Source organism: Octodon degus, unplaced genomic scaffold (assembly GCF_000260255.1).
Source record: "Octodon degus isolate 3935 unplaced genomic scaffold, OctDeg1.0 scaffold00070, whole genome shotgun sequence".
NCBI lineage: Eukaryota > Metazoa > Chordata > Mammalia > Rodentia > Octodontidae > Octodon > Octodon degus.
This window is the reverse complement of record NW_004524646.1, coordinates 8172962-8200520: the sequence shown is the minus strand read 5'-3', so window position 1 is coordinate 8200520 and position 27559 is coordinate 8172962. Positions and strand designations below refer to the sequence as shown.

The 27559-nt window shown below is 51.7% G+C and overlaps 1 protein-coding gene across 1 annotated transcript in view; it reads right to left on the bottom strand.

The window, feature by feature from the left end:
• The window catches only part of CUNH14orf132 (chromosome unknown C14orf132 homolog), a 29773-nt gene extending 15319 nt beyond the window's left edge, over positions 1-14454 (bottom strand). The window contains exon 1 of the mRNA XM_023719690.1: positions 14240-14454. Within this exon, the coding sequence (XP_023575458.1) occupies positions 14240-14266 (27 nt within the window). The 5' untranslated portion in view covers positions 14267-14454. The remainder of the gene's footprint in view (positions 1-14239) is intronic.
• Positions 14455-27559: the final 13105 nt, after the last annotated feature.

Here is a 27559-nt window from a genome sequence, read left to right as displayed (position 1 = left end):
AAAAGGCAGCAAGTGTGCCAACAAAGGAGCAGAGCAGGAGGGGACCTGGCTGACAGAGGACATGGCCCAACAGAGGACAGAGCAGTTGCAGTGCAGGAGAGCCCAAGTCAGGTACAGAGCCTGGGGGAGGGAGGAGCCAGCGGCCACGCCCACAGCTCAGCAGCCTTCACCTCTGTGGTCATTTCTGCTGCTTCACCTGATACCTGGGCTTAACTGTTGTGTCAGTCAGCTTTCCCTCACTGTAACAAATACCTGGGATCATCATCTTAGAAAGGGGATTCACGCTGGCTCACAGTTGTGGAGGCTTCAGTCCACGGTCAGCCTCCAGGCCCTTGGCAGAGGACAGTGCATCAGGGTGGTGAATGGAGTAGAATAAAGCCACTCATGACCAGGACAGGAAGAAAAGAGAGGAGACTGGTGTCCCACACTCCCCTCCCAGTGTGCGCCTTAGGGACCCAAGACCTCCCCCAGAACCCCTCCTCTTACATTCGTCTTACCGCCAAGGCTCCGACCTGTCCCTGAGGTTACAGCCCTCAGGACCTGTTCACTTCCTAAAGGCCCAATGTGGCAATGGGAACTAAGTTTCTTTTCTTTTTTTTTTTTTTTGGCGGAACCAGGGATTGAACTCAGGCCCTTGCGCTTGCCAGGGAAGCGCTTATTCCACTGAGCCATCTCCCTGGCCCCTGGAAACTAAGTTTCAGTTGAGACTTGGAGGGGTGCACACAAGTAGGCACCTTTCTACTGGCCACGGCCATAAGAGGGGCCATGCTTTGAGGCCACCACCCCTGCTCACTGACAACTGTGGAGCTACAGGGCGAGGAATGCTGGCACTTGGCAGGATCCTGTGCCAGGCACAGTGGCCAGTGTTTCTGCTAAACATCACAGAAGGGGCCTGACTGATAGCCACCAACATTGGCAGGTCAGGGGCAGCGAAGCTACGTCACAACCCAGCCACATAAGCCAGAAAGAGGCTGGAGAGAATCGGGATCGGGATGCTTTGGGCTCTGCCCCAGCAGCATGCCCACCTCTGTGCAGAAGCTGAGGCCGGGTATTTCCGCTCCACCTTCACTTTGCAGACCAAGAAAGCGGCAGCAACAAAGCATCACAGCCAGCACCAGGCAGCGACTCAGCTCTGCCCATGCCTGCTGAGTCTCATCCTCACAGCTCCACAAGGCCAGCAAGTGCTCACCCCACTTGACAGATGGGAAAAGAGAGCCTGCGGGGCCATATCAAGCACTTGGCCTTCCTGCTGGCCCCATGGTAGGATCCAAGCCTGGGTCTGTCCAACTCCACTTTCAAATCCTCACCGCTGTGCCATGCGCAAGCCCAACCCGAGACTCAGAGGGCGGTTGTCAGCCCCACCTCCCGAAGGGAATGCAACATGTGTGTGGTGCTGCAAGGCCAAAGAGCGGCTTCTGGAGGCCCGGGTCCCAGCTCCCTCACCTCTGATCCCAAGAAGGCAGAGGCTCAGGCTGCCTCGCCAAGTGAGCCCACATGGTGGTAAGTCGCTGGCATGGAGCTGTCTGCAGGAGGCTGGCTCTCCGGTGCCTGTTGATGCGCTGTGCCCCGCTTGCCCTAGTCAGTGCCCACCTACCCACCCAGGAAGCAGCAGCCCGTGTCTGCTGCCAGCCACACCCCGTCTTCAGGAGGCTGTGGCCATGGCATTAGCACCACAATGGCTCTCCCGAGCCCGTGTCATAGGGTGGGACACCTCACACACTGCATGATCATTAGTACCTGTTGCTCTTCCTGAAATCCCAGGAGGCAGGGTCTAGTGACAGGCTAGGAGGCAGTGGCTTAGGGGATAACACTCAGGCCTCAGAGCCCAGATGTCCCTGGGCTGAGACCTCCTGACAGGGCCACCCAGGTGCTTGCCGGCAGCCCGTGGCCAGCAGCTCTGGGCCAGGACGGTGACTCTGCACTATCTGACAGGGCAGGGACTGAGGTCAGGAACGAGCAGAGGGTGGCAGGACTGCGTGGCCAGTGGGCTGGGGCACAGGACACAGTGGCCTCACATCCTGCTGGTCCGATTCATGTTCATTTACACCAGGGGTTCCAGGAATTCCTCCCACTCCAAGGAATCCCTAAGGCCACTCTGGAAGACAGAGATTCGGCTGTAATCGCCAGGACCAGAGAGCTTAAGGAGTTTGGCTAGGGTCCTACAGCCAGGATGCCAGCTTAGATTACTGCAGCTGCATTTTCCAAGGATAAATACAAATCAATGTTTTGGAGAGAATTCTCCCTGAGTCCTTTAGACTCTCAACCTTTCGAGCCAAGGCGTCAGTAGCTTTACTTTGGGATTATCTTTTCACAAATGTTTGTATGGTCAGTAGCCTTGAAGAAAGCATCCCCACGGGCCCGGGGGGCCTTTTTTTTCTTGCCAGGGTTACCAAGGGGTTTGGTTTTTTGCGGCAGGTTGAGGGTTGCCCGGTTTTTTGGGGGCTTCTTTAAAACAGTGGGCTTCCCGCTGCCTGAGGGTTTCCAGCTATTCCCACGCTGCTATGCCCACAGGAACTTAGCAGGACATTGGTGTGACTAAGGAGACCAGACACAGGTATGCAGAGGGTTAGGAGGACTCTCCTGATTTACACTGGCATCGTGGATGCTGCAGGCTAAAATTTCAGACTCTTACAGTTCTTGACACATCTGCATCAAGATCCAGAAAAAAAATTCCAGAGGGGAGACCTTGGCTCAATGGTGTCCAGGAGAGACAGAATCCTCATCACAAGCTGAAGGTTCAGCATCGCACAGGGCACAACTTGGCTCCCACTGGTCGTGTTACTGAGGGCATCAGCGCTAGATCCCAGGAGGTGACAGATTGTTCTAGAGAACCAAGTCCACTTCTAAAGAGAACTGTTTTATAAGAGCACTCACAGACTGGAGGGACCTAAGGAAGATACCCAGGGGATGGGGCAGGGGAGTTGGAGTGTGAGGGGTGGGGTGGGTGACTCGGTGCTGCCCTGTGGCCTTGGAGGAATCTAGAACCCAGAGCCAAAGCAGAGGTTCTCCAGGCTCATGTCAGATGAAGTTTGGGGCCTAGTTTTTCTCCTGCTTGTATTGATTCCCTGCTCTCCCTTCATTCATTTATTAAGTATTTACCAGGCTGGGCAATGGCAGTCCTGACATCAGTGGGTTGGAAACGTGTGCTCTCTGGGACTCTTGGCCAGGAGGCTGCTCTCGTGGAAGCTGGACAGAGCCAGGGCAGCAGAGGGAGGGAAGCGACAGGAGCCCCGGCCCAGGATGGAGCAGGCTCCTCCCTCCCCAGGCCTCAGCCAGGCTCTGCTCACTGCCGTCCAGGGAGGGTTGCGGCCAGCACTCACTGGGACTCAGGGCTCACTCCATGCCCCCCGCACTCGGCAGCTTCCCCGATGGCTCATGGGCTCTGGGCCTGGACCTCGCCCTGACCATGGCTTAGCTCTTTCTTCTCTAGATGACTTGGCCCTGGAGCTTGGGCTGTCTGGGTCCCCTCTCATCTCTGAATGGGCACAGGGACAGGACTTCCTCTATAGTGTGGTGGGCAGCACCTGGCCTGGTTTGGGCAGATGTCCCTTTCTCTGTCTTTGGACCCTTTCGTCTTCCCCAAGGGGAGAGCTCTGGCCTTGCCTGCCTGGCTGTGGACAAGTCTCCACGTGACATGCATGACCCACAGCGCTGGTGTGGGGTGACAAATGGTGGCCTGCTGACATACCCACACAGCCCTCCTGTGTGGCCGCCCTGCCTGATTGATCTAGCTGTAGGAGACACTGCGGCGCCAGGCAGAGCCTCCATGGGAGGGATGGAGGAGGTCAGTGAGGAGGCGGGTGGCGTGGGCAGCACTGCTCTTGATGGCGCGGGCGGCCTGGAGAGAGCATCACTCACCCTCAGAGCTCCCTCCAGGCTGCCAGAAGCCAAGACTTAATGTGTTCCTAATCACCCCGCAGATCTTTGTGCTGAGACAGATGGGGGGAGGGGCTTGCAGGTCCAGGCAGGGTCCCAACTGCTGGCTGAACACAGGCTGCCCCACTGGAGCAGGACTCAGGTAGGAGCCTCCTGGCCTCTGTCCCTTGCTTTTTCCTTGTAGGGAATGAGCTTCCCAAGGTCCAGATTGTGGGGACAGAGGCCTAATGCAAGCCCGTCCCCTCATGAAGCTGGCACCCTTCCAAAGGCCAGCACTGAGACCCCTGGGTCATGGATGGTCTCCTTCACATCTCGTGAAAGGTCCCATCCCAGGACACCCGGAAGGAAGCCCAGTGGCGATGGCAGCCAGGAGAGGGCCTGTTCCATGTGGATATGCTTTGCCTTAGCAGTGGGGACTAATTCCTTGCAGACCAAATATGGCTCTAGTCTGCCTAGCAAATCTTCAAAGCCACTCCTGAAAGGCTCTGACTGTTCTCAAGTAACTGAACAGCAGCCCGGGACTGCTTTCAAAAATATGGACAGGAGAACAAAGATATCCAGCCCGCAACCAGGTGGAATTCACAGTGCCTGGCATCAGGCAAGAGTGATCCTGTCGTGCCGAACAGCGAAGAATGAAGCACATCTGGAGAAAGAACAGTCGGCCAAGAGCAACTCTGACCCAACACACAGTCACAACTGGCAGACGAGGACCATTATGCCAGAGGTTGTAGCTGCATCGTGCATGTTTTTAAAAGCTAAAAGAAACACTGCATGCATTAAGACGAGAATGGAAGGCTTTTAAAAGACACAAATTAAGCTTGTACGGATGACAACCACAATTTATGAGGTCAGAAATACACTGGACGAGATCGTTTGCAGCTTAGATATTGCAGAACACAATGTTGGTGAACATGAAGATATTTCAATAATTATCATCCAAATGAAACACAAAAAGAAGACTAAAGAATAAAATAAAATGATTACAATATCAGTGAACCATGAGAGAACTTTAGCCTGTCTAATACCTATATAAAGAGTCTCCAAAAAAGAAGAGAAAAAGGAAGGAATGCAAAAAATTTGTAAAGAAGTACTACGGAAAAATTTACATGGGTGTTGCAAAGTGAAACCCACAGAGCAGCACATGTGGGTCCCCTCCTGTCCCTCTCTCAGACAGAAGCTTTCTTTTCCCCAATAGATATATTCTGCTCTTTAAAAAAAAGTAAAGCCCACAAATACATCTACAAACCAAAGCACAAAAACACCAAGATAATTGCATGAAGCCACCTCGTAGTGAAATTGTTCTGACTACCCTCTACGGGGGAACCTGAACGGCAGCCACAGGGGGCAAAAAGAAGCTTTGTGTTCAGAAGAACAAAAGAAGGACTGATTTCTGTCCTTCTTTCTGTCTTTAGCAGATTCCCTCCTGAAAACAGCATAAGTAAGGTGTAGTTGGAACAGTATCTCTTTTTTCCCCCCTGTATTTAGCACAGGGTCTACAGGGTCTCACTACACAGATTGGACTCATAGTGATCCTCCTGTTTTCAGCCTCCCAAGCGCTGGGATTACAGGCGCGCGCCACCACGCCCAGTCTCAATCGCCCTCTGAGCTCACTCCGGGGGCAGGGCCAGCACAGCAGGCTGGGGATCGAACCCAGGCCGCTGTGCTCTGCCTAAGCAGATAGCTTTAGTCCTCTGAGCTACCAGGCCGGCCCTGGAACAGTATCTTGAACCAACGTGCTAACTTGGAACTCTGTGCCCAGTGAAAATATTTCCACAATGCCAGCAAAGAAAAACGGATGTTTTCACACTCAGCAGCTGAAAGAATTCATTACCAGCCACACGGTGGTGCTAGGTACGTGGGGTTTTTCTGGCACAAGGTCAGTGATGCTTCTCTGATGTGGATCTATGTGAGGGAACGAAGGACATGGAAAAGAACAACTACGGGGGGAAAGAGCCAAAGCTTTTTTTATCCTCTTATTTAAATCATTTAAAAGGAAACTTAACAAAGATAGCAACGATGTGGTGTGAGGTTTCTAATGTATGTACAAGGAAGCGTGTAACAACAATAGCACAAGACTGAGAGAGAAATTCACTTGTAAGTTTCTTACTGTACCTGAAGTGACATACCATCGCCTGGAGGTGGGCTGAGAGCTGAGATGCGGACACAACTGCTGAAATAAAGAAGTGTTGTGTCTAAGAACCCAACAGAAATAGCATGCAAAAATACAAATTCCTCAGCCCAACAGAAGGCAGAAAAGAGGAAAAAGAGAATATAGAATAGATGGGAAAAATAGAAAATATGATAAATCATCCTTAAATCACACCATACCAAATTACATTAAATGTAAATGGCTTAAACACTTTAATTTAAAAAAAGCCAGAGACTCTCAGACTGGATTTGAAAAATGGGTTCTATAACAATCATGCCAACATGTAAACCTGCACCCAGGTGTTTATAGCAGCTTTTTTAATAGATGCCAAACTTGGAAGCAACCAAGATGTTCTTCAATAAATGAACAGAGAAGTAAACTGGTATTTCCAGACAATGGAATACTACGCACTGCTAAAAAGGATGGCTAGCAAGTCAAGAAGAGACATAGCAGGTACGTATGTACACACCGGCAAGCTGACCTGAAAAGGCTACGTACTGAATGATTCCAATTTATTGTGGAAAAGACAAAGCCATTATGACAGTAAAAGGATGAACAGAGGATTTTATCAGGGATTAAGGAAAAGGAGAGAGAAACAGTTGGATCCAGAGGAGTTTTGAGGCTGTGAAAATACTCTACACAATCCTGTAACAGTGGATACATGCACATCCTCATACATTTGTCCAGACCCACGTCCAACACCAAGGTGCGGACCCTGCTGGGACTGCAGGCCTTGGGTGACAACGACCCACCAGTGCAGAGGCCTCCGCGGCAGCACATGTGCCGGAAGACACTGAGGATGAGAAAGGCGGCAGAGAGTATTTATGTGGGGGAGCGCCGTACTTTCAGTTTTTCAGAACAAAAAGCTTCTCCAATATATGAATCCATAAATAAAAGCTAAGTTACAAAAAGATATCATGGCAGAGGCCTGTGTGGAATTCTGGCTATGTGCCCTCAGGGAGTGACTTGGCCTCTCCAGGCCTCAGTTTCCTCATCTGTAAAATGGATCTCAAAGGACCGACCCTTGTGGCTGCTATAAGGATTGAGCGAGAGTGATCTCACGCACTGTTCAGCTCAGGGCCTCCTGGTGCGTCACAAGCATATAAATGAATGTCTGATGAAAGTATGGGGACATCTAGAGGGGACAGCACAGGGAGGGAAGGGACAGAAATAGGTCCTCATCACCTCAGGGTAGGAGAAGCTGCGACACTCACAGCAGAGCTGCCCACTCAACCTCCACCTCCAGAAGCCCGGTGCTCTGAGCTCTGTGAGGTTCTGGGTTCAGCTCGGATGTCTGGAGTCTTAAAACACGAGCTAGCAACTCAGGCCAGAACACCTGCTCCAGAGTTTCACCCCTTCCTTCGCTGCTCTTCACACTGTTTTCTGATGAGGCAAATCTAATCAGAATGATAAAATATTTACATCTTTTCCATGGGAACTTAAACAAGACAGGCCCTTTGGTTAAAAAACAGTTGACATAACTGACAATCTGTATTCTAACGATGAGAAGTCTTGCCTTAAGAAAGCGCTGTGTGAGTCGCAGGTTGCCGGCTCCCTGGGACCCTGCTTTCCCAGGCAGGGGTGAGCTCCTGCGGGGATGAGAAGCTTCGGCAAGGTTCTGGCAGCTCTGCCTGAAAGGTCTCACAAGCCCCTGAGTGGAGCTAAGACCCACTCAGAAGCGAGCACCACTGCTTCTCCAGTGCCACCAGACATCTTCTGTGTTTTTTCCACTCAAGGAAAAATAATTAAAATGCAAATTAACTGTGAGTTTCCTAAGGTCCTGAGGGCCAGGCAAAGTAGGATTGGCAAGGGCTGGGGAGATAGCACAGAGGTCTGAGTGCCTGCCTGGCAAGTGCAAGGACCCGGGTTCGATCCCTGGCCCCTGCATGCCATGCTGGCTCTGTGCTGTGCTGGCCACTGAAACCAGGTGTGGTGGCACACGCATGTAATCCCAGCACTGGAGAGGCTGAGACAGGAGGATCACTATGAGTCCAAGCTATGTATGGAGACCCTACACCAAATCAATCAATCTTTAAAAAAATGTAGGACGGGCAGGGAACAGCTCAGCATCTCAGCTACCCTTAGACCCACACAGTGTCCCCTGCAAGGGCAGGCCAGTGTCAGCTGGAGTGTGAGCTTTTGCACATGGATGCTGCATGCACGTGACAGTCACCTCCAGACAACCTGGCCACTTGTGCCACTTGATGGCCCAGAGATGACTGTCCCCTTCCACCTAGCAAGGCCAAGGAAGGCTCCCAAAGGCGGCTGACAGGTGAAGCAGGGGACCCCCAGTTCGTCAAACACAGAATACCTTCCCAGACCACCCCCCCACCATCCTGAGGCCAAACCAATGACACTGCCATTCTGAAGGTCAGACGGGGTCAAGTATCAGCAATTCCATTCGGCTCAGCCTCCGACCATCGCAGCCCACCTCCTTAGTGAAGGACTGCTCTCTGGGCTTGGCAGTACACAAGGATTCACCAGTGTGGAGACAGGGCCTCCGCAGCCCACGGGAACGCAGCCCTCACACCCGCTTCTTTCGATCCATGCAGTGAGGGTCTCCCGTGACGGCCTCCATGGCTGCTTCCCTCCCTCCTGGACACCGGTGTGCAGTCGGAATCTGACTCCCCTCCCAGGACTTTCCTGACCAAGAGACTAGTGTTGGCAACATCCCGGGACTCTCCCAGGCTCATCTTAAGAAGCTGCAGTTCCCCTAGGAGTGCTGGAGGGAAGGTGAGATCATCCAAAGCAGCCGTGGGATGCAGAGTCAAGTGGCGCGAGCGGCCAGGTTGTCTGGAGGTGACGTCACGTGCGTGCAGGATCCACGCGCAGAAGCTCACACTCCAGCCCCAGCGCCCTGCTGATGTTTAGAGCAGAAAAACAGACTGACTGAGTCCCACCACACTGAGGCAAATAAACAGTTGCCTTAGCCCACTAGGTAACCAGAACAAGCAGTAAGTAACCAAAGCAGCCCACATCATGAAGGCTTGGTTTGTGAAAAATGTCTAATTAATTGCCAACATTAAATAAAGGAACAGCGGAAAGCATAACTTCAGCTTTCTCCAAAGCCCAGAAGCACTGGGAGCCCCAGCCCGTGGTCAGCATGGCTGAGCAGAGAGCGTGGGGCTGCAGGCTGCCTGAGCCCCCCAGGCTAGTCCCTCACTCCACAGCCCCTGTGCTGCCTCTCCATCCCTCAGGTCCTGGATGAGCCAGCTCCCCTCCTCAGCCCCTGCCCCTCGGATCTGCTCCATGCCCGGCAGCACATCCCTGCAGCTCCAGCCCTTGCATCTGTAGACAGCCACAGCCTTAGTAACTGTCCCGGATGCTGGGGCAAAGTCCTTGACACCAATGACCTGAAGTTGGGAAGGTTTATCTTGGGTCATGGTTTGTGGAGGTTCAGCCCGCAGTCAGCTGGTTCCAGGGCAGGGTGGCATGGCACAGGGGCATGGCAGAGGAGACCTACTCACGGCATGACCACACCCTCCTCCCAGCAGCCAGCCAACTATGCCCCCCAAAGCCCACCTCTGTGGGGTCCCACCCAAGATTCCATGATCTCATGAGGCTTTAGGGGGACATCTAGACATCAACCATGCCAGCTACACGACATCACATTTAGCTCGACCAACCCGCAAAAGCCCTCCTGCCTGCTGCCCTGGGAGGGCTCCCAGCACCTGCATTTATTTCCCGGCTGGGACCAGGTCACAGCGTCCTGCTCCAGCGCTCCAAGTAGAACATATTTGCTAGATGACAAAATGAACAGCGTTTTGTTCCCATCTTGTAGAGGATGAAGCTGAGGTTAGAGAAGTAATCTGCCCAGAGCATCTCTAAGACCAGCATCCAGGAGCACAGGCGCCAAGGCCCTTATCCTGGGTCTCCAGATTCTGTTGTGCACTGCGTCCCCCAGCAGATACACGCTCCGTCCCAACCCCAGCACCTTTGAGTGTGACCCTACTTGGAAACAGAGCTCACAGCTGTCATCCATATATGAGGTCTTGAGGGTGGGCCTCAAGCCAGGAAGTCTGGTGTCCTCAGAAGAAGAGACACAGAGGCCATGTCGTGCTCCTGGGAGGAAGTGGAGCAGCACATCTCAGGCCCAGGGCTGCTGGCCACAGTCCGGAGGCCGGCAGGAAACGTGTTCACTCCAAGGCTCTGCACAGAGCCCCTGGTAGGCTGACACCTTCAGTGTGGACCTCGGCCCCTAGGACTAGGAGAAAATACACTTCTGCTGCCTTAAGTCCCTTGGTGTGTGGCCATTTGTCACAGCCCCCCTTGGAGACTAACAGGAACTACTTTAAGATGTTGCTTAAAAATGTCTGAAACCCAGTGTCTGTACACACAGCACGTGAGGTCTGGGAAGAACCCTTAATTTTGGAGTAAATTCCAAGGTTATATTTTCTGGACTTGTATTTCAGGTTGTTGAATCAATGTTGTGTTTGGTGACTTCCTGTGCCCAAGAGTTTTGTGTTTTATTTTATTTTTTTCTCCTGACCTAAGACGGACTAGGGAGCCAGGGACTATTTCACCCAGGAGAGATGAAGGGGTGAGCCCAGCCTGGTGGACTGGCACTCCTGGCCTCAGTGTGGGCCAAACAACAGGCCATGTGATTCTGCCCAGAGTGGCGGTGGGCCTGCTCCCCAAACTTTGGGGTCTCTGCGGACCTGGGGTATTTATAGGGAGCTGCTCAGAGTGTGGAGCACCCAGTCCTCACACCCAGGGAGGCGGCCTTGCCCAAGTTTCTGCAGGACAATGGATGTCATCGCAGAACACCCATGAAGGAAGGGTGCCTCTTGAATGTTCAGCATGGAGACACAAACTTTCCTCCCTAGGGTGGCTTTGTGCCTTGTATCTTCAGCCCCAATCAGGAGCCACACTTAACAGGACCACAGAGAGGAAACTTAGGCCTTGCAGTCACACGCTCCTGGCTTTACTCAGCTCACCAGCTAACACACAAGTGTGCATTCCTGAGCCCCCCAGCTCCGGGGCTTGCAAACTGTGAAGCAGCAGAGTTTTCTCCAATTCACTGCTTCAACTACATTCCACGCCATGCCCCATAACTCACCGTGGCTCCCACGGCCCTGATTAAATGTGAACTTTAAAACCTGCCCAGTCCCCTCTCTCAGCCCTGCTGTGCCCCTTACCCTCTAGTTCTCTGGAGAAGTCTGGGCGTCTCCTGGGCTTCTTTGCCTCCCTGTACCTCTGCCTAGAGCGCCCTGATTCGCAGATCTATGGAGGAAATCTGCCCGAGACCTAATCTGTCTCCAGCCCCATTCCCAGCACCCTGGGGATGACGGACATTCCCACTTGACACCTCCCATTCCCTCCTTTCCAGGACACATATCCCACGCAGTCCCATCTATTGAGGATCCACTTTGAGCCAGGACTATTGCCCACGCCACACTCGATCCATTGCCTTTGCTGGTCCATCATTTGTCCTACATCTGCAAGCAGCAGAAAGAGAACCTGTGTTCCTTTCAACCCTCATGCCCCTGTCCTGGTGCCTGGGTAAGGCAGATAAACAACACTGAGGAAGCAGGGACACATGGACATTCCTCTGTGAACTCCCTCACTGCAAAAAAAAAGAGGCTATGTGAGGGGATAGGGACAGCACTCAGTCTTGGTGGTCACTGCACACAGCTGAGTGGAGAGTGGGTAGCTGCTCAGGAGAAACACTGCCCGGCCTCTCCCACCAGACAGCCATCCTCGGACCACCCAGGAGCGCTGTCCAGAGAGACACCACAGTGAGACTGATAGGCCGCTAAGCGAGCAAGAAATACAGAGAGGGACTGGGCTCTCAAGGAGGCCAGCAAAAAAAATAAAGACCTCAGAACTGTGGCTGGAGGTGCAGCTGAAGAAAACCAGGCCTCAAGATAGAGACGCAGTGGCCAGGCCAGCAGCCTCCCTAAGGGAGCAGCAGTACCCTGACATTGTGCTCTAATTAGCCCTTGCTTCCTGGTGGTGCAGGAAGCCCAGCTACCATCAGTCACCCAGGCGATGACCAGAGCATCCAGACCCATCCCTTCCCCAAGATGTGCCTTTGTTCTTTCCACGTCCTCTGCTTCCCTATTGGATCGATATTAGCTAAGCAGCTATATTTGTCACATATAGGTTATTCATAGTTTGACCATGTTGGACCCACACTGTGATTTTGCTGTATAAATTACCCCTGACAAAGGGCCTTGTGGACACCCCGGGGGCCCCTCCAGGAAAGCCAGGTATTTCTCAATAACCTTGCCTATTCTTAATCACCACTGTTCTTTAGAATTCATTCTTTGATTTTGGGGCACACCTGACATCTAACAGGTTGGGAGTTTCATTTCCCCTATACTGAAACCACTTCCAGGAGGAAGGGAACAAACAAGTCACCCTGAACTAGGCTGCCCCATGGATAAGGTGGAGACCCAGAACTTGGCTGGCTAGAGACTCAGATGCTCCGGCCTAGAACTGAAAGAAGTTCTCCTTAATAACAGTGTCCTCGGGTGCATGCTTTAATCTTGCTGAAATCTAACATCACAATGTGTAAAGTGGGGAGTGCAGACTGGTGAGGCTACTTCGCATTAAAGTGGGCCAAGTAGCCTGCACCTGGCATGAAGGAGATGCCCAGGAAACCATAGCACATCTTCCACTGGTAAATACCTTCATGTTTCTGCTCCTTGTGGCTAGTGCAGTACTGAGCAAGTAATCAATGCCAAGCATCTGTTGGCAGAAAAAATTGGCCAAGTGAACATGAATTGTAAAAAAATAAATTATAAAGAACTCAGTCTTTCTGTAGGTTTTGCCCATAGGTGCTGAAAAGCCCCATTTATTTTGTCCTGTCGCCATAGCAACTGTTGACGCTCCAGGAGCAAGGATCAAGTTACCTTGTAACCATGGAAACACTAAGGGGTTATCCAGAGGGGAAGGCAGCCACAGACACCTGGTAAACTCCGGTCCATGCTAGAAGTAAAGCCTCAGTTTTCACCTAGCTGAGGCCACCTCAATCTACAAGGGTGATGACTTTTTCTACATGACAATATTTACTAGCTTGGGTTCAGAAACAGGAGCCAGAACATCAGGCAGGAAAAGGACCAGCAATCCTCCTAGGAGCAATCGACATTTAGAAAACTCACTAAGGGGCAGAGGAGAGCTGGGATCTGGACTCAAGGGAGCTGGCCTGGGGACTCCACATCCTCCTCCAATGCCTCCCCACTGGGGACTGCCCACCACCACAGTCTGGATTTTGCCAGCTCCTACCACAGGAAGTTGAGGAGAGGTGTAGTATCCCCTCCAACTTCCTTTCAGTGTTAGAAAACAGCAGCAGGTGGGATTACTGCTCTGTATCCAGGGGACAGAAGGGGCCGGGGCGGCACTCCTGCCCTTGGTCCCCAAAGCGATTGAGGTCTGACTGGTAGATGGGGCTCCCTGTCCACAGTACAAGGAACCGGCCTGCGGTCCACACTGTCTCCCAGGCACGTGACTTTCCAGAAAAGGGTCCCCTTTGGTTCTGGCTCCAGAGCGTGGAGGCCAGAAGGCAATACTCACTGGGGGGTGGAAGCCGGAGGTGGGGGGTGGGGAGTGGGGGTCGAGGGTGGCTGTTGGCCGAGCTGAGCTGGTGGGGGAGATCCATTGATTCCCTGCTCTGGCAGCCCGTTTGCACGCAGGGAAGGACTGTGGGCCTGCAGGGCACTGATGGCCATTAGACCAGGCGCAAAGCAAAACTGGGAAAGTGATGGCTGGGCTTCTATGTCTGGGGGTTACAAAGCCATTCCCACTGGCGCCCTCGAGCAGCAGGGACTACAGTCCTCACTCATAGGGGATGGGCGCGCTCGAGGTCACTAGCAAGCCACAGACTACCCGCGCAGCACAGTGCATGGTACAGCGGGTTGAGGGTAGCCTACCCACCCGGGCCGAGCTCGCCCGCTTCGGTGGCTCTGGGGTCGGGGAGGGCACAGCAGGTGGGGGTGGGGTGGGGAGGAGGTGGCCCCTGCTGCCCGGGTTCCTCGAAACCTGCTCCTGGGGGCCCTGTACAAGGGGCTCCAGAGAGCCCTGAGCCCCACGCTCAGCTAATCCCGCCACCCCGGGCGCGCACACAGGTGGGGCCGCCGGGCTCGGGACAAAGGACCAGGACGCGGAGCCCGGGAGGGCACCGGCGCGCAGACGCGGCCGGCAGGGCGAGGCGCGGACCCCGAGCCTCCTCAAACTCCGTGACCAGGGCTCGTGGAGCGGGGTCCCGGTTACCTGAGCGGCCATGAAAGAGAGATCCATGGTGTCGGTGCTGCTTGGGCCGCCGCCCGCGCTCGCGTCTTCGCTGCGACTGGAGCTGCTCCAGCTGTCCACACCGCTCGCCGGGCGCAGACAGAGCGGCGAGCAGGCGCCCTGGGACCCCGCGCAGACCGCACCAGCCCCGGCGTGGCAGCGTCGCGAGCCCGCGCGGTGCCCCGGCTGTCGCTGGGTTCAGGCAGCAGCAGGAGAGGAGGCGGGCCGGGGGCGGAGCCTGGGCGGGGCTCGGGGACCCACAACCCTCCACGTGACCACACCCAACCCCACCCCCGGGGCAGGGCGCGGTAGCAGTCCACTAATGCGTGCCTCGTGGGGAAACTGAGGCCTGGGGTGAGTACAACAACCAGCCTCCAGTCCGAGGGTCTCGGTATTGCGCCCCGCTTTGTGCAGCGGACCCGGCCCTCCGTGGGCCCTGGGCACTGCCTTCTTTCCTGGGGTCGGTGCGCTGGGCCCCGGAGCCTGAGAACCGGGTTCTCAGTGAGCCATTAGACCCGGCTTGCTGTGCCAACTCTGCACTCAGTGTCCAGTGTGCGCCTGGCTCCGGAACCCGGCAGAACAAAGTTTGAAATCTAGTTTCGCCTTTGGCTTGGGCAAGTTAATTCTCTCTCTCTCTCTCTCTCTCTCTCTCTCTCTCTCTCTCTCTCTAATATCTCTTTAAACCTGGATTTTCTTGTCTACAAAATAAGGATTTACAGAACCCAAGCACTGAAACTAATGTCCTCCAGGGCAGGACGCGGTGAGCCCTAACCTGGTCGGGTTGGGGCTGAGGGGGTGCCCTATAAGTGCTCTCACAAGTCAAACCGTGCAGATGCCACAGCGGAAATGCGGGAGCAGCAAAGGGGCCTAGAGGTGTGCTGGGGGTGAAGGTGTCCCCCCAGGCCGGGAGGCAGCTGCAGTCTGTGTCCACCCCCAGGGACCTCCGTGCTTGTTACCTGGTCCTTTCTGGGGGCGGCGCTCCCAGGACTCAGGTGTGCTTTTCTTGAGCCTGGGACATCCTGTGAGGGAGGCAGCCTGGGACTCCTGGACCTTGGCATGGATCCGAAGCTATGAGTGAAGAGATGGTACAGGTGTTCGAGGTCAACCTGCCTCCGGGTGGGGGTGGGGGAGGGGCCAGGGCCCTTCCTGTCCCCCCTGGCTTCCAGGAAGGCTTCTTTCTCTTCCTTCTATCTCCTTCTGGTTCTTTCCCCTCTCTTCCCCTTCTTTTTTGTCCTCTCTCCTCCTCCATCTTCCCTCATCCTTCGTTGCCTCCTCCTTTTCCACACTGTACCCAGCCTTCCGGCCCCGCCCTCACACCCGGTCCTCAGACCCCCGGCTCAGCCAGGCCTGTGCCTCTTCCCTGCACGGGTGCTGCCACCTTCCCACCCTGTCCCCTGCCTGGCCATTGCGCAGGACCTTCCGTGTCTCCTGGCTTGCTGTGAAAGCACTATGTGTTTTGGGCTGAAGTCTTCCACCCCTGAAAGGGCACACACACACGCACATTGGATATGCACTTTAAATAATGACAAAGTGCCTTGCACTTTAAGGAACTGAAGACTAAGTAACGGTCTTTGGACTCTGGTGCGACAGACTCCAAAGCATCTCCTGCCTGCCCCACTATTAGCGGTCTCTTTTATCCTAAATGTTCATCTTGCTCTTACTATTATTTATAGTTTATCTGCTTTAATGTTTTATGGAAAAGTGAAGTCGCTCTTTGATATATTTTTCCCTCATACTACCCTTTTTAAAACCAGCATTGTGTGTGCAGCTGAAGGCCTGCAACACACTGGGCTGGCACCCCAGCCTTTTGATGGATATGTGCACGAACCCTAAATATCCTGCGAGGGAAAACAGTGCTTCTGTGAACACTCCAGAGCTTGTCCTGATGCAGAGAATGTTCTGTAAAAGAAACTACTGAGGCATGTGCTTATATAATTGTATTTTTTAACTAAATATCTATCACTTTCCAATTTTCAAGGAGGTTTTGCCAATGTACTGTTGTACCAATAGCATGCATGAGTTCATATTGCTCCATTTCTTCACCAACACCTTGTGTTGTTAGACTTTTTATTCTTGCCAGTGTGATAGGATGAAGTAATGCTTCCCTTGAGTTGAGTCCTCATTTCTCCAGAGCCTTGTGATGTTAAGTATTTTATCTGTTGACCAATCTCATGCTATCTCAGGCAGGGAACACCTTTCACAAAGCGCTCTTTGAAATTCGTTGTTGATATTTTTCTTCTGACTCTGTAAAAGTATCTGTGTCTAGCTGTCATAAATAGCTTCTTTCAGCTTTGGTATTTATTTTCACTTACTATGTGTTTTCATAGACAGTTGTCCTCAATTTTAATTTAGTTAAAATTTACAGTACTTTCCTTTACAGTTAACCTTTGTTCAAGAAATCTTTTCCTGACCTGAGGCCGTAACAGATACTATCTTATCCTACTCATAAAGATAATAGTCTAAGAAAATACTTTTCCTTCTATTATTTAGCTCTTTTATAACTAGGTTTTTAAGGTACGGGGCCAGGAAGCAATTGTCATTTTCCCGGGGAAGAATCCATCGTGCCCTCCCCAGCTGGCCACCGCGGCCCCTTCCTGGGGTGCACAGTGCCACTGCCCAGCCGTCCGTGCAAGGCCGGGCCTGTTCTGTGTGCAGAGCTGGCTCATCACTCCCAGCGCTAAGGCTGTTCTGACTCAGTTACTGCATGTAAGACCTGCTCAAACGTGGCGAGGCAGCTGTCCTCACTCTGTCCTTCCCCTGGAGCTTCCTGATTCATCTTGACCTTCCACCCTCTGGGTGGGTTTTGGAGTCACCTCGTTGGCTCCACGCAGGAGCCTGGACTGGATCCGCCTTCTCAACTTCTTTGGGAGGTGATCACCCCCTTAAAGATTACGAGCATTTCCCCTGAAGCACGTACTGTAGCCCTATTTAAGAGATGGCGGGAGGGGAGAGGAAAGAGACATAGAGGGGGATAAGCCGTGCCGCACACGTGCGCCGGCCCTCTGCGGTGAGGAAAGGGATCCCTATGCACTGCCAACGTGTGCTAATAAGAATGAAAATTAAAGAAAGATAGCAGCACACATAAATACGAGCCTGAGATGTAAAACAATAATGATAATTTTTTATATGCAGAACTTGAAAATCTTTGCTAAGGAAATCCCATCATGGCTCTTGAAAATGAACATTTTAATCTTGAGAGGACTGTGGGCTCATGTGCAGTTGTGAGAGACAACACAGAGAGCTTGGTGCACGTTACACGTTACCCTGCTTTCCCCAGGGTGATGTCCTGCCGAGTGATGGCACACTGTCACCACCAGGGTGCACACACTGACCCCGTGGACCCAATGGGTGTTGGGTCACCAGTGCCTCCTCCACCTCCACCTGCTCTTTCAGGGCCAGTCCTGTTCCACCCTACCCCACCCACTCTTTGGTGCTGGGCAACCACCACAATTTTGTCAAGAATGTGACACAAGTCTAACCTTGCAATGCATTACCTTGGGGGTCAGCGTAGGTTGCCAGAGACTCGCCAGGTGACCTCTGCGTCCATAATTGTTCCCTTTGGCTGCTGGGTAGGGTTCTATTGCATGGATGTACCAGCTTGTCTGGCCGTACACCTGTTACGGGACATCTGTGCTGTTTTTGCTCATGGTGATTATGAATAAAGCTGCTATAAATACAGGTTTTTGTAGGAACAGGTTCTTCACTTTTCTGGGATAAATGCCCAGGAATTGAGTTGCTGGGTTACAGGGTAGTTGCATCCTTTGGCGGTTTTGTTTGTTTTATTTTCTTTATTTTTGGTTGGATTGTACCAAGGGCCTTGCACAAGCTTGGAATGTCCTCTACCACGACCTTTCCGGGCTTCGTTTTTCTTATTTTTATTTTGAGGCAGTGTTTCTCCAGGTTGCCCGGGCTGATCTCAAACTGTCCATCCTCCTGCCTCAGCCTCAGCAGTGGGGTTATAGGCACGCATAGGCCATTGCGATGGCTCCATTTTTCAGGTTTTCAAGAACTACTGAACTGGTTTCCACAGTGATAGTACCATTTCACATTCCCATAAGGAAGACACAACTGTTTTCTCTAAATGTTTGCCTGCAACTGGTGTTGTGACAATTAACCTTACACATCAGCTGCTAGAAGCCCTGAATTGAACGTTATCTCCCACCACCCGGAGGAGTTCCACAATGAGATTAGGTGTGAGTGGGTGGTCTGGTAAAGGAGCCGCCCTCCGCATCCAGGTGGGCGCCTCTGAGCGTCTGGATAGCAGAAAGGTAGAGAAAGGGGCTTTCCTCGTTGCTTCCCAGACTGCCCCTTGCACTAGGACATGCCCTCTTGGGCCTCAGGTCCATAGACTTGGGCTGAACCAGCCTCTTCCCTGCGCCCCCTGCTGGTGGGTGGCAGATCAAGGGTCTTCTCGGCACCGGATCTTCTGGGCCGGCCCCTTGCCCTAACTTTTCCTGTTTCCCTGGAGAACCCAGACAATACAGGAACAGCCGTGTGTAGGAGAGCAGTGGGACGATCTTGGGGCCCCATTCTGCGTTCCCCAACAGCAGCCTTGTTGGACAGCTTCTCAAGTGTCTCCGCCATCTGTCTGTCCTCTGGTGCAGCATCTGCTCTTGTCTGTTGCCATTTTCTAACTGTGTTATTTGTTTACTCTTTAATTGTGTGAGTTATTTGTGTATCAGAAACTATTTTTTCATCAGACAGTTGGCTTGCAAGTACATGCTCCTGGTCTGTAGTTCATCTTTTCAACTTCTGAGCAGGCAGTTCACAGGGTAAATGCTTCGGTCTTGGGGCAGTCCAGATCATCACGTTTTCTGCTATGATTGTGTATTTGTGGGATCAAATCTCAGAGCTCCTTGCCTCGCCCTATACTCTAAAGACTTTTCTCTCCTCATAGGCTTATATTTTAGCGTTAATTTTTATACAAGGTGAAAGATTCAGTAGAAAATTTTGTCAGCCGTGGTGGCACACTGTGGAGGTGGAGGCAGGAGGATCACAAGGGCAAGTTCACCTCAAAATAAAAGGTGACAGCTGGGGAGATAGCTTGATGCCTGCCTCGCAGGCACAAGGACCCAGGTTCGACCCCAGGTACTGCATGCCTTGCTAGCCCTGGAACCTGGGGTGCACTGTACCGGCCACTAAGAGCAGGAATGGTGGCACAGGTCTGTAATCCCAGTGCTGGGCAGGCTGACTGGTGGATCACTACAAGTCCAAGCTGTGTAGCGAGACCCTGTACCAAATAAATCAATAAATCAATCAATCAATAAATAAATAATTTTTTAAAAATAAAAGGTGAAAGAGAGCTGGGGGTATAGCATGAAGCAAGACCCTGGGTTCAATATCAGTATCAAAAAGAGGAACAGAAAACTGCGTCAATAGGGGCTATCCTCTTGTTCAGCCCCACTGACAGAACAAATCTTTGCTCTCCCTAATTGCTTTTATATCTTTGTCAAAACCAGTTTAGCCTAATTGTATTGGTCTGTTTCTAGGTTCTCTATTTTGTTCCACTGGTCTAAGTGTCTATCAATCTGCACATTCCACGCTGTCTCAATTATTTTGGCTTCATAAGTCTTCAAACCGGGTAGACAGGCTCTGTCTACTTTTTCTTATTTTTTCAGAGTATTTAGCCTGTTCTTTTTCTTTCCCATATAAATCTTAGAATATATGTGCATATAATTATGTTAACTTTATGTATCAAACTTAGGAGAGATCACATCTTTACTGTGTTGATTTTTCTAATCTGTGAACACAGTATGTATGGTCAGTCACACAGATCTTCTATTTCCATTAATGTTATGTAGTTTTCAGGCTGGCAAGATAGCTCAGTGGACTAAGAGCCTGCTTTGGCAAGCACAGGGACTAGGGTTCGATCCCCAGCACCACATGCCCCTGGGGTGCACTGAGCTGGCGACTGAGTCCAGGCGTGGGGGTGCAGGCCTGTAATTCCAGTGCTGGGAAGGCTGAAAATAGGAGGATCACTACGAGTCCGAGCTGCATAGTGAGACCCTGTACCAAACACATAAAATGAAAAAAAAAAATGTTATGTAGTTTTCTGCATATAAGTTCTAGAAATTTTTTTTCAATTTATACCTATCTGTTTCTCCTTCTTTTGTCTCTTTCTTTCTTCTTTCATTTCTCAATTATTGTAAGTCGGATTCATCTTAATCTGTCCCCATTGCTGTAAGAGAATCCCAGGAGCTCGGTAAGTTGCTAACCACAGGAATGTGCCCTGCTGACAGACTGAGGGGCTGAAAAGCCGAAGGTCAGGCTGTCTGTGGAAGACGGTGTCTGGCAAGGCCGCACTCTGCATCCATGAACACGTCCTGCTGCTCACCCTCGGAGGGACACCTGCGGCGTTCTCTGGCAGCAGCGGGGCTGGAGGGGTGCAAGCGGGGAACGCTGTGCGAAGTTTTGCTTGTGAGGCCTTCAGTCTCATTCATGACTTACTGCTCATCGCTGCTAATTCTGTCTGGAAGGGATGCCTGTATTCAAATCATCAATTTCAGACCTTTGTCTTGTACCCTGTGACTTAGAACTTAGTAGTCCTTGGATAATTTTTTTGTAGAATTTTTTGGGATTTTCTAGGCAGACCATTGTGTCTTCTGCAAATAGGTATCTCTTTATTTCTTCCTTTCTAATCTTCTTGCTCTTTATTTCCTCACTTTCTTACTGTGCCGGCCGGAACTCCCAGCACCACGCTGAGTACGAGCAGGCAGCACAGCGCTCAGTGGCTTCACTCCTTCCCTCTGAGGGCCAGGGGGGCAGGAAGGACCATGATGAGGATGGAGAAGCCGAGCTGCGAGTGGGCGCGGGGTCCTCACAGATGCTGGGGTGCACTCCTGGGCCGGATGCGTCAGCTCGCCAGCGCCGCAGACCTCAGACCACACGCAGCTCCTGCCCTCTGGTGTGGCCTCAGCCAGTAGCCACTGAGATCCCTCAGGACCCAGGTCAGGAGGAGAAGAGGGACTGGAGAGAGGCAAGCTGGCTGCACGTTTGGCTTCAGTTTTACAAGCTCCAAGCACCCTGTGGCCAGTATCCACGCCAAGTCATTTGTCCCCGGCCAAGTCGGTCCTTCTCCAGGACTTGACCTTTCACCTTTTAAAGAAGGAACAGATGAGGCCCCAGCAACGCTGAGCTCATTTCTAGTGTTCACCGCGTCCTAGCAGAAAACAGAACTTTTAAATCATGTCCTTGGAGAATAAAAAGCATCCTTAGACTCCACATTCAGAGTAACAAGAGGGCCACAGATGAGCCCTGAGGTACTTTCAGTCACTCCACTCATGTCTTATTTACATTAATGAACCTGTTTTATGTGTCTAGGTTGGTGACTCATGATTCAGGTGACTCATAATCAAGATTCAGGATATGTCCATCCCCACGGAAGGCCCCTCTAGTCCCTGTACAGCGAGCTCCCAGCCCATTCCTGCCAAGCCCATGAGGACAGGCCCAGGTTTCTATCATGGGGCTGCAGGAGAGCTTTTCCTTCCTAGGATTTTCCACAGACAGAACCACTCAGAGTGCCTCCCTCATGGCTGGTCACAATGAAGCTTTGGGGAATCGGCGAAGGTTGTATTCATCAGTAGTTTTTTATCATGGAGGAGTATTCCGTTGTGTAGATTTATCGGCCTTGGGCTCCTTCCCTTGTAAATGGGTCTTTCTAAGCCTTCGGGGATTATCAGTGAAACCCAGGCACGTTTGTGTATAAGCCTGGTGCAGACGTGGTATTTGCCTCGGTGTATGGTGACTGCGGACCGCTGACCTGCTTGCTCTAAAGAGCGACTGCGCAGTTACAGTTCCACCAGCAGGACGCGAGAACCCAGCAGCCTCGCCTTTTCCGCAACACGTGCTGTTTTCATTGCTTATACTCCATCTGTTCTCTTGGGTGTGAAGCAGTATTTAGACATAAATTTATGTTTCTCTGGTGACCGATGACCTTGGTCATCAACTCCTGCTTATTGGCCATTTGCCTATTTTCTCTTGTGAATGGTCTGTTCTGATCTCTTGCCCACTCTTTACAAAGTTGGATTGCTTGTCATTTTATTATGGAGTTTTACGGCTCCCTTATGTATTTGAAATCAAAGTCCAGGTCTGACATATGTACCATGAATATTTTCAGGCTTTTTCAAACTTTAAATTTTACTTAATTAAATTTGACTTTCTATTGTATATATTTAAGGTATACATGGTATTTTGATATGTTTATCTTGATATACGTAGTGAGATGATTACTATGGTCAAGCTAATTAACATCTCATATGGTTGTCTGCCTGGCTACCTGCCTTCCCCCTCCCCTCTGCTCCCGCTCCCCCTCTCCATTTCTTCCCTCCTCCCTCTGTCTCTCCCTCAGTCGCTCTCCTCCTCTCCTTTTCCTCTCTTCCTCCCTTCCTCCCTCCCCCTCCCCCTTTCTGAGCAGTGTGAATGCCCAAGAACCCCTCAGTGTGTTCCCAAGCATGGCACAGTGTTGCTGGCTGTAGCCCTCCAGCTGTGTGTTGGATCCCTGGCCTTCTCATCCCGTAGAACTGCACCTTTGTGCTCCTTGGATGCCATCCCCATGCTTCCTGCACCCATCGCAACCACAGTTACGTTTTAGGTTTTGAGACATCCACTTTTTTATTTTTACTACTTTAGATTGCACTTACAAGAAAGATCATCCTCCTTGTGGGTTTTGCTTCCTTTCACTTACCACAGTGTCACCTATGCTTGGCACATGGCAAGGTCCCCTTCTTCAGCTGAATACTATTGCAAGACACTCCCCGCGTTTTCCCCTGCCAGTTCATCTGTCAGTTGTTCCCCATTTTTGTTTTGTTTTTTCTGTAGCAGGAATGGAACCCAAGGCCTTCTGCTTGCCAGGCAGGCGTGGTGCCACTGAGCCACATCCGTGGCCCCTGTTCCCCACCTTGGCCTGGTGGTGCCGGTGACATGAGTGTGGAGCACAGAGCCCTGGAGCCAGGCCATCTCTTCCTACTCCCTGGGGAGCCAGCGCAGGCCCACAGGCAGCCCCAGCGTTGATCTCCTCAGGAGCCTGCAGGTTGTCTCCTCTGTCTCCACACTCCTGGTTGAGCTAGTTGGCTGTAGCTTGCTTTTGCTTTATTCCTTTCCCCCTTCATCTTGTAGTGGTGTTGTTCAAAGAAAGGTTCTGACCTGTGGCAAAATCCAATTAATTTTTTTCCTACCTCAAAGTCATGAAATTTTCACTTTTTTTTTCTTCACAGTTTCATAGTCACAGCTTTAATGCTTAGGACTATGATGCAAATTTTTGTTTTTATATACGATGCACATTAGTGGTTAAGGTTCTTTTTTTTCAAACAAAAAGATGTCCAGTTAAGCAACTGTGTTTAATGACTGCTTGTTGCATTTGAATTCCAGGACCAGGGCTGGCTATAAGCAGGTGCCACATTTAAGGTGGCCTTCACGCTTCCATTTGCGGGGCTCTTACAGCAATTGCCTCCTTAAATTTTGATTCCAGGCACTTTCTGGACCCTCACCACTGGCAAATAAGGCCACTTGGAAGATCACTTGCCTCCACTGCTAGAGTCTCACCCAGGCACGTAAAACTGCCCATCCAGGATGTCCAGAGCTCTGTCCTGAGCCTCGGAGGGGCACATCCAGCCGCCTGCTCAGCGGCATCCTTGAGTGGCTCATGGCAGCTCAGTTTTCCTGGCCTGTGTCCCCACCAGGATCTGTCTCAGGTAGGTGACAGTCTTCCCCAGATCCTCCAGGAGCAGTTCCACAGGTTGCACACGGCGCAGGGGTCCGTGGTGGGGAAGTGCACGTGCTGGAGTCTACCCATGCCCCTCCGTGGCCAGGGGAGGGGCTGCATCTGCCCAGAGGATAGGAGGCTTTTGCCAAGTCCCCCAGGAGGGTGTGAGATCCAGGAGCCATCTCTGTCCTCTCTGTCCCTCACTCATTCTCAGCCTCCCATCCTTCTGACCACATGGCTTCTTTCTGTGTCTGGCTCAGCCCTGGCCAAGTGTGTTTCTTTCTGGGAATTAGTCTTGCTGCACTTCTGCTCAGAAATCCCTTCTTCTCCATCTTTCCTTGAAGCCAGCTCTGCAGGAGGTCCTGGCTGCTCCTTCAGCGTAGGCAGCTCCACCATAGCACTGAGCTGTAGCTTGTGAGAAGGTGAGGTCACACCTCCCCCAGACAGTGGGCAGACTCGCTCCCCGTCTGCCTCCAAGTGCTGAAGCTTGTGGCGGCGCCCACGCCATGTGCCACCCCCCATAGCAGGCCGCTGTCCCCCCTGGCCCCTAATGTGCAGGTGCGAGAGGAAGGGTTTAGAGTAACAGGCCCTGGATCTGTGTGAGGCACTGCTGGTGGCCTAGCTAGCGGTGTTACAGCTCTAGCTATAGTTCCTCTCCAGCTCCCACCCATCACCGGTGCGATGGGCAGGAGGTCGGATTATACCAAAGCCAGTCACTGCCAGGTGGCCAAATTCAGCCACGGGGAGCTGAGAGGGGAGAGACCAGAGGCCGCCTGGCCACTGCCTACCCAGTGGTGTGGCATGGGGCTGGGCGAAGGATGGGCCTTGGATCCAGGGACACTGCGGCTCTGCCAAGTGCCGGATACATAATTCATGTGTCCCCAGCACTCAGGACCCAGAGATAAGACACACAGTGTTCCCATGAAAGGCTCTAAGCCTTGAAGGCCGCAGCAGGGGGCCATGACCTTGTCATCCGGCTCCATCTGGGATCCAGATGAAGATGGCAGGGAGCCCCTGAGATCCTGGGGTGGGTGCTGGTCCTCCCTGGAAAGCCCTTAAAGGGTTTAAGCATTCATGAGCTCCCTGCTGAGTGACCTGATAAATTATTCAAGCCCTGTCCTCCTGGGTTGCATGTGGCCAGGGCCTATTCCTTGCTAACAGGCAGGAAAAAATGTGGCCATCGGGCAGCCAAGTGCACAGACACTCCTGTGGGCTTGGAGACCAGACTCCAGCGCCCTCCACTCTGTGGACTCATTCACTGAGGTGCTGTTTTCTGTCCGTCCACAACAGGGTCTCTTCCAGGGCTCTGAACAAGAGTCCTGACTGCTGTGTCCGTGTTAAGATTCAGAGTCCTCCCCAAGCTGATTCAGCATTGGTGTCTCCTCTCAGGGGATTTGTGTGCCTGCTCATCCTTCTCCCAACCAAATTAAGCCTTCCCCCTGCAGGGATCCCGGACTGTGCTATGAACGTGCAATTCAGCCCAATTTGATTGAGCAGGTACTCACCAGGCGCCCACTCATCTTGTGTGGATTGCGTCTAAACCACAAGAAAGAGGCCAGAGAGGTTTACCTTGCTCAGGGCTCTCGGCAAATGTTCACACTGCCAGGATTTGAATCCAGATCCGAATGATTCCAGAGTCCTAATGTCTTCTCTGCTACAGCCCCCGACCATAAAGAACCTCTATTTTAGTCAGGCCAATCCAAAACACTAGTAATCATCAGGCAAGGAAGAATCAACTCATTCATCTGTTTAGTCTTTAAGTCAACAAGTAGCCCATTCACCTCTTCAGTGGAGATTTATGAGTGCCCACTAGGTGCCAGGGGAGGGGAGAGGGAAGGTTAGAAGCCAGGGAAAGGAGGGCTGCTGTGGTCATGGAGGCCATTCGTTCTCCTAGGCTCCTTCCAGTTTTGCAAGTGTCATGGCTGAATGGTACACCAGAGGGGTGCCAGGTATGGGGAGAGCAGCTTCCCATGTCCTGAGCAGCACGGTGGTGCTCCGCAGATGCCTGGCATGGTGTCCTGGGGATGTCCCTTGAGTGAGACAAATGGGTGAGCTGGTAAGCGTGCATGCTTGAAAAACTGTATGGGCAGAACAACCAGGAGCACGCAGGAAATGAGGTCAGCACCCCGCGTCCCCTGATAGCCTCGCCTGCTTTGCGTGCCAGCCCCCCCAACACGCACACAAACACACACACATGCACACACATGGGGGCTGATGGACAAGAACTGACCTGTTGGATTCTCTTCTGTTTTTGGAGCAGGATTCTTGCAGCACAGGCATGAGAAGGGAGCTTGGAACAGGCCTCTGGTGATGCCCAGAGGCATCACCCCCCTCCACCCCCAAGAACTGCGAGGCCTTGGCTCCTTGCACTATTTTTTTGCACGAGGGAGGAGGGTTCCTCTCGTGCAGCCACTCATTCCCTCCAAAACTGAACTCTCCCAAGTGCCATGCGCCATGCCAGGCTCCTTGGGTGGGAAATGCCTGCCCTCCCCATGGACAGCAGGCAATTGCCTGATGCGCAGAGCAGTGCGGCCCAACATGGTAGCTGCAGGTGGGTCCTGAGCGCTAGAGGCATAGCCAGTCTGAGCTGCGGTGTACGTATGAAATGCACCCTGGATTTTGGAGGCTGAGTGGTGTAAAGCCATAATGAGTCTAAATATGGATTATGTGCTAAGGTGACAGCATTTGCATTTATTAGGCTAAGTCAAACCCATTATTAAAATTCCATCTATTTCTTTTTATTTTTGAAAAAACAGAGGGCTGGCCAAATAGCTCAGCAGATTAAAGATAGCAAGGTTAAGCTCAACTGCCTATGTTATAGGGTAATAATATCATTAAGCTTCTCTTTTGCAGCACTAACAACTTAAGTTTGTAGACCAAAAATTAGAGAAAAAGAAGGGCTGCAAGGACAGCCAACATTTTGGCCCGAGCCTTTCAACGTCAGTGAGGACTCAGGAAGTAGGAGAACCTGTACTGTAACATCCTGTAACTCAATTGTGTCCCAAATTTTCTGATCAAGGAGATTTTGGGGCCACAGAGGAAAGTGATCGATGATGTAGAGTGTGCCTAAGGACAGTTACATGGAAAGAACATTCTCTCAGGCTTTCACAGAGAGCAAATTGGTCAGGCAATGGCCGTGACTCAGCCACATGGCTGACACTGGCAAAGGATCTGCAAACTGTGGTACAGGGTTTCAGGTTAAATCCTGAGAGGATTTGACTGACCTTGTCAGATAAAAAAGTTACATTTCTTGTTATACAGGTCTTGCTTTATCTTGATCTTAACCATCCAGCAGAAAAGTATAAAAATGAGATATAAAAAGTAATGCCTCATTTTTCTGAGCTGTAAAAGGCTCAAGTCAACAACTTCTGATGTTGCCAGTCCTACGGAAAACCCACTACTATTATGGACTACTGGACTATATTGGATCATTTTGCTGAATCCATACACCTACAACATTTAAATGGCAGTGGAATACCCATCTCTGACAAAAAAGGGGGATATAAATGAAGGACAATTTTGTATCTGTATATACAAAATAGTTAGGATAAATATATGTCTACTTTCTCTTAATTCAACGAAAGAAAGATTTGTACTAATAG